General features: G+C 36.0%; 1 protein-coding gene across 2 annotated transcripts in view; it reads left to right on the top strand.

The window, feature by feature from the left end:
• The window catches only part of LOC129005749 (uncharacterized), a 99,579-nt gene that overhangs the window by 71,966 nt on the left and 12,624 nt on the right, over nt 1–14,989 (top strand). For both annotated transcript variants that reach the window (XM_054434742.1, XM_054434741.1), the window contains one exon: nt 12,087–12,430. In XM_054434742.1, the coding sequence (XP_054290717.1) occupies nt 12,252–12,430 (179 nt within the window). In that variant the 5' untranslated portion in view covers nt 12,087–12,251. The remainder of the gene's footprint in view (nt 1–12,086; nt 12,431–14,989) is intronic.

Here is a 14,989-nt window from a genome sequence, read left to right as displayed (position 1 = left end):
CGTACGTATATGATGAAATCTTGAAAGTGTAAAGTTAAAAAAGTTGAACTCTTGGTTTCAATTTGCCAGTGTAATTATTATCAAGCTTAATGGAAAATGAAAAACACTATAAAATATCCAATTTCCTTGCGATTTTGATTTAACGTTATTTACAGATATTACAGATATACAGGTATTGTTTTTTTTTTGTTTCAAATTTAAGTTAAATTCTTTCCAAATAATCTTTTTACTGACTTCTACTAAGTTTTGGTCAAATGTGTACTTTAGCTTCAGTAACTTTATTTAGTCAGATTTGTAGGGATGGATGAAAAATAATTTATTACAATACAAGAAAGAAGTTTTCTGTGCAATTTTAGCAATCATTCAAGACAAGTTAAACATAAATGGTGATTTTGAAATGGTTAACTAGGACTATCTTGCGTTAGGCAACTGCATTTTTCTTAGAGCCTTATCTGTTTTGTTGTTTTTTTAGGTAGGCTTAATCAAACATTTTCTCTCATATGTTATTCTTAAACCATTGGTCGAGACTTAGAAATGAACAGATTTGCTATATTAATGCGCTCACCAACTATTTAATTCGTAAAGGCTTGGGCTAAGTCCCTTCTTTGGTTGTCTATGACTATGACAGTGGCTAATCATGACACTGAAACATTACGAAACATTCGAAACAACGCAAGGTAATCGCGTCAAAGACATGTAAAGTCGCGAGGCTTTATACGGCAGTGGCATCTCCTTGACATGCAGCCTGTCTTCGGCTTACCTTCGGTTGTCTTTGGCCATTGTCTAGATCAGCTGTGGCAATAACCAGTCAGCTGTTTTGGAAATGTTCAAGAATCACTCGACACTAACCGTAGAATTCCTTGGATTAATGTCGTCCCGTGGTGGAATCCAGCGTAGACCTACATTTTTGTACAGTTTATGTGGTTCAAGAGGAGGAAATAGGTTAGAAGTGGGACTCTAAGTTTAATGTTTTACTTGCCACAAAAGTAAAAATGCTTGAAATGATTTCGTATTTTTTTTACAACGGAATACCTACTATTGCAATACGTTTGAACATGTGAATGTCTACCGGTTCTATATAATGAACAGTCTTTGGTTTTTTAGCAGGGATGTTACTAAAGACGCTTCCTAATACTTCCGCACAAGGAAAGATAAATTCCAAGAAAACATTAAGATTAATTATCAAACATTAGCTTATCTCAACGACCATTTAAGGCAGAAAAGAAATTCTGCTGTAATTTATTAGGAATTTAGTAGGAACTTCATATACAAAACGACGTCCTTAATCGATGAATTATATCAAAGAAACCTAAAAACGTTTGATTCTTTCTCTCATACTTCACTTTTGTTCTCGGAAACCAATTTACCAGATGCACAATTATCTATAACCTCAAAAACAAAGGGTCAAAATCTACTTGAACAAAGAAATTTGAAGATACATTTATGAAGTTGCAGTTAAAGTAGTTCTGCTACAAAACACTCCACAACTGACAATAAAACAATTATCAGTCTATACAACACAAATATAAAACTTTCCACTGTAAAAAATCACTATATTTTAGTTGGGAAAAGTCGTGCGAACACTATAATGTAACATGGCAAACTAACTATAAAAAGCAATGATGACGACGTAAATACACTGTAATTATCTACAAAAACTACCAGGAACTCGGAAGATTTCCCAAACACATCTAGTAACTCTAATGTCACTTGTACTTCCTAATAGTTCTGTGAACACTGTAACTCTGAGCCCGCTAAGTCGTTAAATTGTAACTAACTAGTAACTATAACTACTATAACTAACCATAACTCGTCTAACCGAACCGTAACTACCACGTTAGAGCAGTTCACTTATCCCAAGTGTGTTTAGTATTTCATTACTCCCCTCGTAATTAGGCTCAATATATCGATCGTTGGTTAGATAACGAAGACTTCATTAAATACAATCATTTAAGTCTCTCACACTATAAATCTATACTTTGGTGTAAAACGGTGCTTTACACCACGGAGCCTTGATTAATAGTGCGGGAGACTTCAGTGGCTGTATTTAATGAAGTCTTGGATTGAAACATAACAGTTGCGTATTAAACGTAGGTATAGTGAATGTAACATGGTCAAATGAAAAATACGTTGTATCTCAAATAATATATTATCACATATCCGATTAAAATCCACAAGATTTTCAATTGGTTTATTTTTTTATCACAGAAAAGCTGCATGTTTGTTTGTGCTATGGAATTATTAATGTTTTTAGCTTTTTAAATCGTGTAAGTTGTAAGAGATAAAATTTTTAAGTAATTTGACACATAATTTTTTGAGCGATGTTTTTATTCAAATTAACACTCGTTTTAAACGTACATTCTTCCATTACATTGTATACTGCTAGTAGACTTTTCATCCTATTATGAAGCCGTTGTTTCATAACCATTTAAATTTAAGTGCACTTATATCAACTAACGGGTTTCCCCCTTATTTTAGGGTTAATGTTATTGAATGTTTAATCTATTCTCTGTTACGTTACTAAAAGGATATTATTATTTTCCTACTAAGAGAAACGTGCCTTAAAACTGTATTCAGTTGATTGATATTGGTGACGAATTTACCAGTATTCAATCTACAGTCACACATAGTGAATATACAAGAAAGTATTCAAAATCTTAACAATATTCATTACGGGAGTCAGTAACTTGAACTGCAGTATTTATTCGGTTACATTCACTTGTACCAACCGTTTCACAATCGCTTTTGCATTTTCAACTTTCGTGTTTGTTTTTATATCACATTCGCAGCAGTGAAAGCCCTGGTGAACGTATGAATATGGATGTGAAACTATGGATGTGAGTGTAACCCTTTCACACCCAGGCACCCTGGGCAGTGGGCAGTAGCTCTGTACACGGTTGTGACTATGCAAATTGTAAAACCGCATGCACAAGTTAGATGTTGAAGTTTACGACTAAAAGCAGAACATTACTTAGAATTTTCTACGACTACTTATCGAATAGAATTTTTTTCGATTACATGAAATCGAAGTTTATAGTTAGATCGTAGTCAAAGTCTGAGCATAGATGAACTAAAATATTAGTTAATTTAATATATACAATTTTTTGCCTATACCAGAAAATCTATTACGAATATAATATGGATGTATGGTCGAGAAATCGGTGCAATACTTTTATCGAGATAAATGAATATAATCATTTTTATTCATTCTAAGACAAAGTAAAATTTTTAAACGTAAATTATAAACCTGATGATGTGACTTACAACACAACATGTGTGTCAAACTAGAAACTAAAATATGAACCTACAGCGAGCTAGAATTTCATGAAAAAGCTAACCGAAATTTAATCCCCTGCTACAACAATGATTGTTATCAAGTTTTGCGTTGAAAAACGTCGGGGTTTAAATCGCCTGCATATTTATGGATTATTCTTTAAAGATTTTTCTTTTCATATGCACGTTATCTACTAGTTAGTTATAAAATGTCGTACTTTACATCCTGTTGTAAAGGCTTTTGGTTTTTTTGCGTGATTCCGATAAAGCTTAAATGTATTCATGTCGACGAAACCTAATTCTCTTATTTTAGACTAAATTTTCCACAGTGTGCATTTATTGTTACTGTATGGAGAACATTTGTTTGAACATGTATCAGTAGTTATTTTCGTATTGATTTTAAAGGTTGTAGGCCTAAACATCATTTAAAAATTATAAGACATGTATTCATGTTGACGAAACCTAATTCTCTTATTTTAGAGAAATTTTACACTGTGTGCATCTATTGTTACTAGATGGAGAACATTTGTTTGAAAATCAGTAGTTATTTTCGTAATGATTTTAAAGGTTGTAGGCCTAAAAATCATTTAAAAGTTATAACACATAAACGCACTTAAGCATCTCCGTGCTTAAAGTCACCTAATATTTAAAGGTGATCCATAAAAATTATGTTTAATCCTCGGCGAGATTAGTAAAAACAATTAAATGTACTTAAATGCTAATTACATACATATATTTCTCATCACTCCAAACCAGCATATGTAGTGGTCCAGTAGGGCGACCGCCACAGCCGCCGCTAGGCGAGGATGGAGAAAACATTCTGTTACATAACTAAAGTGTGAGCTACAATCTGATAACAGCCGGGTCAACTCGTGAACACCGCTGCGATAACAGGCGAAAATTTCACCGAAGGCACCATTAAAACATATGAAATTCCCGAAGTGGACCATCTATGCTTTTAAACGTCATTTCGCCAATCTCTTTTTAGTGTGAAAACACTTAAAGGGTACAAAATTAAAGTAAGCATTCTTGCAAAATTGTGGACAAATAAAAACTCACATGATTTTTGTTTACCAAGCCAAGGATGTATTTAAAGGTACCAAAATAATTGTTAAGTCAAATTAATCAATAGGTATCGTCGAAGAAGAAAATTCTAATTCCTAACTCTATTTTGGTTTAAAAAAATAATAAAATATCTATAAAAAACACCATTATCTCTGGTGTTTATTTATTTTCTAATTTCTTCTATAGAGCCAGTTTTAATTATAGTGCTGTATATGAACCCAACGAGGAATTTCAATATTAGTTTATTATTTTTAATAGATCAGTATTGTTTAGTTGTACTTCAATAGTGTTACAGTGACAGTAAAAAGAAATGAATATGCAGTTTAAGGCTGTGCGCCTAAAAGTATGAATATTTTATTTATGTTTATTTTGATTACGTATTTTTATTTCGGCCTCTAGAATAGCGATTAGCAATTAAATAATTTTACAGTTTTGGTTTAGGAAAAGTCTACGGACAAGGATGATGTTTAGCTGTGTTTCAACTGTATAGGGAGAACTTAAAAATGAAAATCCAAACAAATTTTGCCCCGGAAATAAAATACTTTAACATGACAACCCGTTAATGAAAATTTGTAAAAATACATTAGCTTTGTCTACGAAAAAAAACCTTGTCTCACTTTTGCATTATCGAAACTAAAAGTATTTAAATCAATACTAATTTGCAACATTAAATAAGTAACGGTGATATTAGAGTATACCTAAGCTGTTAAAGATGTTTACAAATAAGCTGGGTAAATTGTATAGTGTAAACCAAACTCCTGCATCCAGCATTATTCCAAAAGGTCATGGTGTTCATAGGTTATGTTCATCATGGTAACCACAGATAGAATTTCCTGTTGTAAATAACAAATTTGCAGCAACCTTCAGAAAGCTTGCATCTTCAAGGGAAAATAGTTTATTTCTTAAATGTTTGTAATGCAGCACCGGCAGTGGTAATCTTTGGTGGTTGCCTCAATAATGAGCAATAAGTCCTGTGCCAGAAAAATGCAATTTAAAAACTAATGTTTGATTCTTGATTTTGTGCTTTCAATCAAATGTAAATTTACTGAATATCGCTTTAATGTATGCCCATACCTAAGTTCTTTGGTTAAATCAATTGACCAAATTTTGCTCTTTTTAAAAGAAGACTACTTGTTAAAAATCGTAATAAATTAATACCGCGCTACTAAATGGAACAGTATTAATATAAAGAAATTATCTTTTTACGAACGAACATACTGTAGATCGTACGGAGAAGGCGGAGAAGCTACTCATCATGTTACAAGTGTGTATTTAATTACATGAACAAGTGCTACGAATAGCTATAAATAGTTACGAGTTCAGGAAAATCGAAATTAAAAAATATCAAATATTTAAATATTTTATGGTCTCCAAACGTGTCATTATAAGAAACGATTTTTCATCTGATTCACAGGAATTACAACACAAATTTCGTTCCATTGGTTATTAATGTCATACCATACATAAAACGTCATACCATTGATTAACCAACACAAGTTGACTTCTATTCCCATTGTAAATTTTGAAGCTCGTTTTCGTGTCTAGTTCATGTCCGGCGACACTGACCGCTAGTGTCAATGAAATATTGTTTATATTATTTTAGGGTTAATTTTATAATTTGTGCTTTACCATTTGTTTAAAAAAACTAGGGTTCGGTGAGTTAATGCTGCAATAAACCTTTGGCCATATAATCTGGGAGACGAGTTATTGTGTATGATTATATCATTTTATTTGGTTTAAAGAGGTGGTCAATGACTGGAATAAGAAACAAGAAAACACAACCTCTACAGTGCACCGGACAGAACTAACAATACAATTGGCTTCAGCTGTTCCATAAGGATGAGAAATATGGATACTTATATTTTTTTATTCAAACTGTCAAGATTTTTTCAACGGGCTCCGAACAAAGATAGGGAAGTGAGACTGTGGCCACCATTGTCGCCGTAGTTATTGTTGTAACTGTAGTTATTGTTCATCCTATAGTTATACAGATCGCTAGTTACACAACGTTATATGATAGTGACATCAACATCCTTGACCCCAACCCTACTTTCTACTCTACTCTCTCCTCGGCCGGGCTGCCGCGGGTGCGGGTGCGTGCGGGTGTCGTTGCGGGTGTCGTTGCGGGTGTCTCTGGAATCTGTAATAGATAAATGCTCTATGGAGTGTTGGATATCGTTGGCTCTAACCCCTAACTCTATAAATACGTGTTTTCACTCATTTAACTTACATTTTTGTTCTGATACCCACAACAAGATCTGATCCGTTATTACTATGCTGATTATAAAGTGATCTAATAATACAGAGGTGATTTAAAGTAAATCAGTTTCTAACTTGACTAATGTTCCTTTCGTAGATTATTTTAGTAGAACCCACTGTTCATTTTTAATAGAATCTTTACTCGACTTAAACAATTAAGTACCATGACGGTTAAATAAAATTAAATAAAATGACTGTAAATGCCTCTTCCATTTGTTGCAAGCATACAAAAAGGTGCAAGCTTTCGTACCCTCAAATTCTAAGTTTCCTGATTCGATCACACTTAGTCTATTGCCCTTAGTCAAGTTCACGTTGTTTATTGTTCCACTAAGAAAATCCCCTCACATTCTCTGCTTGCCATTCAACTGGACATTGTGACTCGAGTACGAACCCTGATATAACGCATAACTTGGCGTAAACATTGTATTCCCATATAGAAGTTGTAATAGCCAGTTTAAAATAAGTTCCTTCCAGTTCGGTAAAAAAATTGACATACAACCGAACCAACGCCTGTGCCCCGTTGTGCTACCGTTTTTATTTATTTTCACAATTTGTTGCCAAATTGAAAGGGTTACTTATCGTATTCCATGCACATAGCATCATAGACTAACCAACACAAGGGAGTATGTTTTATCTATGATATCATCTACTAGTCTGCGGCGAGACAAAACTGGCAACGTTGCGGTCCCGTCCTACTGAAACAGCCGTTGCAGTTACTCACATAGAAGCTTCTGCGCAACGATTATATACACGTTTGCACCCCATTACCTATCATACACAAATGAAAAAAATATATAATACTCTGAGATATATCATCAATCTATGGTATATTTGAGTAAACCCACTACATTCTGTCCATACGTGGGATATCTACTTCAGTATCCGAAGTCAATAGTGTAACAGTTACTTTTTACTGTACTGTTTGTGACGTAATTAGACATTACCGTTAAATTAGACATTACAAGCGTGCTACGAAGGAAGGTTAGGTAAGAGAAAATCGTCGGGTTGACAAACCGTAAACAACACAAACTGTTTCTTTCCTGCTGCGTTTTTCTCGCTTCGCGGAGATTTCCATCGCCTTTGCCTCGCTTTTACATCTGATATTCACGCTCCGGCTTGTTCACACGAAAAAAAAGAATAGTTGGGGAGTAGTTGGGTTTACAAATTACATTACACACCTAAAAGACATTAAACTTAAATTTTAAATAGAGCCGACTGGCTATTGCGGAATCTATTGATTCCGACTCAAATATTTTACAGTTTAATCTTTTTAGACATTCGACAACCCCTCAACCCTAGATGCCTTCACAAAGTCACTCCATGCTCAATAAACAATGCAAATGTACAACCATTCGCTAAAACTGAACATGATTTTTTCTTATCGGATCACCCCCTCCCGAGATGACAGAGCGTAAAAATACGTCGTGTAGAAACAATACGAGAACTTGCAGACGAATTTAGTCTGGGCTACGCTATATAAGGTGGGCTACGTCGTTACGCTGAGATACGGCCGTGTAAACACTGAAAAGACGTGTGTTTAGCAGTGAAAAATGGTAATTCCCGAAAATAAACACGAAGGACAAAGATAGAATCAGCTGTGTGGGCGTGTTTGTATCAGGCTATTATGTAAATTAGACGCTTCGTGAGCGTGTGTGCGAGTGTGCGTTTGTGGAAATTGGTTGTGTTTTGATATTTTGCTAAGAATCTATGGAATTTATCATCTTTGCTGTTTGTCTACTGTTATAATAGTTTATGGTAAATATTAGTGTCGATCTTCTTTTACGTGTGTTCAAGATTTTGGGGTAAAAAGTTGGGCAAACATAAACGAAAGTCACGGTCTTACACATTGTATGTACAGTTGGTAAACGTAACTAACACTAATATTTGAAAGTGTCACATAGGAAAATCACTGACAACGCGTAAACCATCTGATTAAAGTGTGGTACTGAATCGATTAAACAAAGGCGAGATGCGTGCACAGGGTTATAAGGATGTAAACCTTACAAGGTCTAGTTCCTAGGTCATATGTTGAGACGGTAGATGTGCGCATGTATTGTACGAGTGTATAAGTACAACACAATACATACACGATACATGCAAGTACAAGCATCAAATTTATGTGTATTACCTAATGTGATGCTCAATGTGGTGGAATAACGTTCAAAATAACCGATTTTCACTCAATTTAAACTAGCGTGTTTTTAATTTAATTCGATAATTTTCTGAAGTATGGGTTAGATATTGTATACAGTAACTGTGCTACTGTTGGTATCTCAGAAACTATTACATTTAGAAAGAACATCAAACGGAGGACTTAAACAATTTATGTCATAACATTTCAAATTTCTCAAGGAACAACTAGAATTGCTTTTAGAGTGGAAATGCAATTTTACAACGTTTTATTCTTAACATTTTCCCTCTAAAGCTACTCGTTTCAGAGCTACATCGTGTTACACATTGAAAAGAAATGGCTTGCTTTGTACATTCTGCATCCTGTGCTCCTAAAGGGGTTAAGTTTCCAGAGTAAATGCAAAGAACGAAGAAGTATTCATAGAAAGTTCATAACACGTTAAGAAATAAGTCTACTGTTTTGCAAATGACGGCCATTTCCCAATATGGCGAGTAACTTTAAAATGTGAAAACTTTTATTTTATAATCTTTTTGCATAAAAGAGGTGTTCCATAATAAATGGACAAAAATATATGCCCCAAAATAATCTGCCATGTCACAATTAACTATCGACATTGTTGACACACAGTGCTAAAAGAACAAAGCATTTAGTTAGACGAACTTGAACCCTGATGTCAACAGAGTAACAAAGATCGACATATTCGTCAGACTCCCAGACCATCAATAAAAAATACAAAACCCTGCAATAATCGTCCATGTCACAATTAACTATCGACATTGTTGACGAACAGTGCTAAAAGAACAAAGCAATTATTGTGCGACCTTGAACCGTGATATCAACAAAGATCGACAGAATCTCCAGACCAAAGGCAGACGAGATGCTTCAAGGCAAGGTGTCCTAGGGTCAAGGTACCTCCACAATCTGTCATTATCTCCAGTTTCATAATGTTTAAGCCGAGGTATGTAATTGAAGATTCGCTAGATCGTGCTACGAGTTCTAAACGCCGGGTTAGAGAGTTTTCTGTCTTTTTTCGCGGGTGCAATTTTGGGCCATTGCTCTTGATATTCTTGTGGCTGGACAACCGAAAGTGAAATAGATTGCTTTGCTATCTATGGTATATTCATGAGATTTTTATATTTTCGTTAACGTGATTACCACATAAAATTACAAAAATTAGTATTTTCAGGAAAAGATTATAATTTAGTATGTCATGGTCCTTTTAATTCTATACAAAATTGCATAATCCCAATATATGTGAACATTACGGTTCAAACGTTATTGAAGTTCTTGTGATATGCTAAAAAATCTATAGTACAGTGGACCCTCGATAACAAGTCACCCTTGATAACATGTATCATTTTCAAATCCACTTGGATTCATTTTACCCCTAATCACATCTTATTGCAAGCCTCACCAAGCCTCATTTAATAATCCCCAAGAGTCTTGTTACCGAGGTTCTACTGTAGTTACTCCCACTGCTTGCCATTATAAAGGGTTGTTGACAAGCTAACGTGAGAAAGTGTGACTTGCCATGTCCATCAGCAAAACAAACAACCTATGTAGGTTTACTACCTAGTAGTTGCCATTCTGGTGGTGCACACAATTACATTGCCCAGTTAAGGTACGTTATCCAAGGTGTAGGCCTATGTAGAAGATTAGGTCATCCCTGAAGGTAAGCCAGCGTCTTCGTGCCTCCAATAAACCTTGAATAGTCGAATCCTCCTAGAGATCATCCTCCGGAGGCCGTATAGTTTGTTCACGTCATCATGATTAAATCTGTTTTCTTCCTGGTGTATCATCACGCATGCGTTACGCAATTGATTCACCATTGGCCTTAAGGATCTGAAGGTCGAGGGATTGAAGCAACTTCTTGGCATCACTTGTTTGAAGTTGTTTGGGCCTTGATTAATGTTGTAGGTGTGAATTGGGTAGTGCTCTTGTAGACGCGGTTAAGTGAATTTTTAATCAATGGGAAAATCCTATGTCAGATTTTTAAAACTGAACTACTTTTTATAGACTCAAGGCTCGTTTGGGGTACGATGGAGAAGGTGCAGATTGGAACAGAGATCCACAACTTTCTCTCTCGATTAGTACAGTATTGTTTCTGTGCGAGAGGAATTGATGGAAATCGTGGATGGTGGAAAGGAAAGTCTATAGCTCTTGGTAGTTGTAAGTTTTGGCACCCCAAATTCAAAAAATCCAAAATTGGCTATGATTTTACTGAATTGGAATGGCAGAACAAAATTTATTGTAGTAGTTTGTGTACTTTTTAATTACATTGAATGGTAATGTTGTTCTTAAATGAAGCCAAACACTTAGGTGTCAGAAAGTATCTGGAAAATGCATCATGTGTGATTCAATTACATCTTCGTTCTACTAAATAATTAACCCGGTGCAGCACCAACACCGTTCACAAAGCAGACAACGTTGATACCTTGTTAGTGGACACGTGAGTGATCGGACAACGTGTTGACATTGACAAACAACCCGACTTTCAACGGTAGCGCTTGCGTACCAACACGAGCTATTACACGCGCATATGCAAGTGCAGACCAGGCCATAAGTCCGGCAACTTTCTTGCCGCACAATACGCAACCGGGAAAGGTTACCGTATTGTTTACTGGCTATGCAATGACGCAAGCCGCGGGCGCGCGTGCGGTCCGTTATCGATATATCGATGCCAAAATCGATAACCGGTATAGCGGTCACATTAGGCCACCGTATAGAGATGTTTATGGACTCTCGCTAATTGTAGTCTATCGATATCGATCTATGTAAAACACTGCTATCTTTTAGTCTAAGTCAATTAGTTGTGGTTGTATAGAGGCAATTAGCGCTGTTTTGCATGTCGTAGTGTTTGCAATTTATTGGTTTAAATTAAAAAGCCCATCAGCCCACACAAATAATTTGAAACCGGTGTCAACAAATGTTTACTTGTTACTTGTTCGTTCGTCAATAACACTGATGAAACAATAGTTGATTCACTATATTCAAAAATAAGAGACTTATTGAAGCAATAGTCCGTATGATGAAACCTGTCTCCTGCACTTCGTCTATCTGTGGCAGTCAATTGTCTTAAGGCCAGGAGATAGGGTCAGTCATACAGACTATACATTTGTACTTTAAGCTGATAAATGTTTATTGAAAAAAATGTTGATTTCGTTCACCAGATCACTCAGGTTGACTGATACACAATGGTTTATTTTAATGTTTTAATTTCCTTCCACAATATGCAAACTCAGTCTTACTAACGACTTTAGATGGCTGTAAATTTATTTGATTATAACGACCATACGATTTGTCAACTCTACAGCATAACAATAACTCCCTAATTTCTAATTTACATTATTTGTTTCAGATGTAGCAGAGCTGCCGCTGAACACTGCGGAAGATTTGAGTGCCAAGTGTCGTGAAAAAAGCCAAAGTGTTAGTGAATCATGAGTTCTCCATCAAGACGTTCCAAGAGGAGGAGTTTACGCCCAAGTGGCGCGGTGGTGCGAGTGTCGACGTGTCGGAACGTGTCATGAAGGTTGAAGACACGCGTGTTGAGATGGCGAACACGGCCGTGTCCGTGCGGTCGTACCAATCAGCTGAGCGCTGCTCCACCGCGCACTCCTTCTACAAGGGCAGCGTCAGCAGCTGCAGCAAACTGTCTGCTTGCAGCCGTGACGAGAACTTGACTCCGAGGATGTTCTTGGACAGGTATGATCGAAGACCTCTTCAAGATTAGTTATAAGCGGAACATGTTGGAAACTCTTTAAGAATGGAGATTCCAATGGCAAATTGAAGCCCTAACAGAGTAGCGATTGATTCGGTACTCGCAGAAGATTATGTCTAAAATGTGCTACTGTACTTTGAATTTTGTATTAGCTTTCGTCGGAACATCTTATATCTTAAAGAAATTGAGAATCTACGAGGATAAATTAAAACCCTAAAATAACTAATATTTGGGGCCTAAAGGTAGTTGCTACTTTGATTAAGTAACAGTTTGTTGCCTGAATTGAATTGTTAGTATGTTCAAAATGTGCGTAAGAAACTTAACATGTATGACTCACAATGATTACTCTTCAAAGTAAGCTGAACATGATGGAACATGGAACAACTGGAAAAAATCGTCAAGGATAAACAATAAGCTCGAAAAGAGCCTTAGTGAAATCATGAGTAAATTGTTACTTTCAACGAGTTCTGAAGTAGGTGCTGCATTGACGTAGTCTCAGAGACCGGGGATACTTGATACATAGGGAGACTTGATACACCCCACCTAATTTATTACTCTATGGTTAGAATCAGCTGCAAATCAAACCAGATACTCTTTAGGTTGTTTCTAGTTTCCTGTGTTGTCTGGAATAATCTGCTGCACATGATCTGCATATGGTCTTGAAATATTTCATTTCCACACTTAAAAGTAAGTATTTCCTATATCTATATAAATGTGTCTCACGCATATAATTTATATTTTTTAGTTGAAATAACATGTTACATTGTAAGGTACATATTTAGTATATATGCTCTATCAACCTCAGCTCTTCTAAGTTAACCTCAAAGGAGATATGGAACTTGTTATGAAAAATGGTCATAGAGGGACACTTGATACAGTTTTCAAAGGGATATTTGATACACTGTATCAAGTCTCCCTATATTCAAATTCATCTTCTTTAGCCATTTTTTATAAATGTTTGTTATAAATATTTATATATCTGTGTCAAATACTGTTGGTTTTATTGGCTAAACTTGTAAAATGACCACTTTAAGTTTAACCTATAACTATGTTAGCTTGTGTGATTTGAGTTTGTAGTTACCGGTATTTTGCCATTTATTTTTTATTTGTGTAGTTATTTACGGCCTAATAGGTCTAACTTAATTAGCCCACTTATAATCTCAGACTTTATGAGCCTAGGCCTAAACCTAGGTAAAACTAGGTTACAACACTAATCCTTTGGACTAACTTGTTACTACAAGTGTTTTTTTCTTTTTTTTTAGATGCCGATGTTTTACAAACCGAAGCCTACTACCAATGTACGAAAGAAAATCTCATCTGAAACAATGGAGGCAGCTGTACGAGAAGTTGTTGACGATGGAATAGGATTGCGGAGAACAGCACTTAAGTATGATATCGACAAAATGACCCTTCAGCGGTATGTTAAAAAATTCTTGTCAAAAAATGCAGAACCATCTTCAATGACATTTGAGCCAAACTACCATCAACAACAGGTTTTTACAAAACAGGAGGAGACCATGCTTGCAGAATATCTGAAAAAAGCATCACGCTTGCATCATGGTTTGAGCACAGTAGGCTGCCGTCAGTTAGCTTTTAAGTTTGCATCCCGAAACAATAAAAAATATCCTGCATCATGGGATGAAAACCAGATTGCGGGTGTTGATTGGTATCGCTCTTTTATGAAAAGAAATCCAACCCTGACGATAAGAAAACCTGAAGCTACAAGTATTGCACGCAATTCAAGCTTCAATGCTGTTAATGTGGGCGCTTTTTTTGATAATTTAGAAAATGTTCTTGCTAAACACAAACTTGGCCCTGAAGCAATTTGGAACATCGATGAGACTGGTGTAACAACAGTGCACCGCCCTGCTAAAATAATTGCTGAGCGAGGGATTAAGCAGGTTGGCCAAACCACATCTCAGGAACGTGGGACTCTTGTCACAGTATGTAATGCGATAAATGCTATTGGAAATTATATCCCCCCTTTTATTATTTTACCCAGAGTAAACGTGAAGGAGTACATGTACATCGGTGCTCCTCCTGGTTCAGTTGGTGTTGGACATGCAAAACATTCTGGCTGGATGACGCAGGATAACTTTATTCAGTTTTTGGATCATTTTGTGAAACATGTGAAATGTTCCAAGGAGAACAAAGTTCTGATGCTCATGGACAATAGTGAAACACACATATCACTCGACATTATTGATTTGGCAAAAAAATCTGGAATCATACTTTTGACATTTCCACCTCATACTAGTCACCGACTGCAACCACTTGATGTTGCTGTTTACGCACCGTTTAAGGGAGCATGTGACAGGGCAGCACAGCAATGGTTGTTGAACCACCCAGGGACGCCTATGACCATATACAACATAGGAGAAATTGTGGGAGCAGCTTTCCCAGTGTCATTTACCCCAAAAAATATTATTTCGGGGTTTCAGGCAACTGGAATTCACCCATTTAAGCGTGAGGTGTTTACAGACGAAGATTTTCTTCCAGCCTCAACCACAGACAGACCAAACCCGGAGGCTTCTGAAGGAAAC

Source organism: Macrosteles quadrilineatus, unplaced genomic scaffold, assembly GCF_028750875.1.
Source record: "Macrosteles quadrilineatus isolate MER2022 unplaced genomic scaffold, UCM_ALF_1.0 Scaffold_32__1_contigs__length_1466915, whole genome shotgun sequence".
NCBI lineage: Eukaryota > Metazoa > Arthropoda > Insecta > Hemiptera > Cicadellidae > Macrosteles > Macrosteles quadrilineatus.
This window is presented reverse-complemented; position numbering and strand designations above follow the sequence as displayed.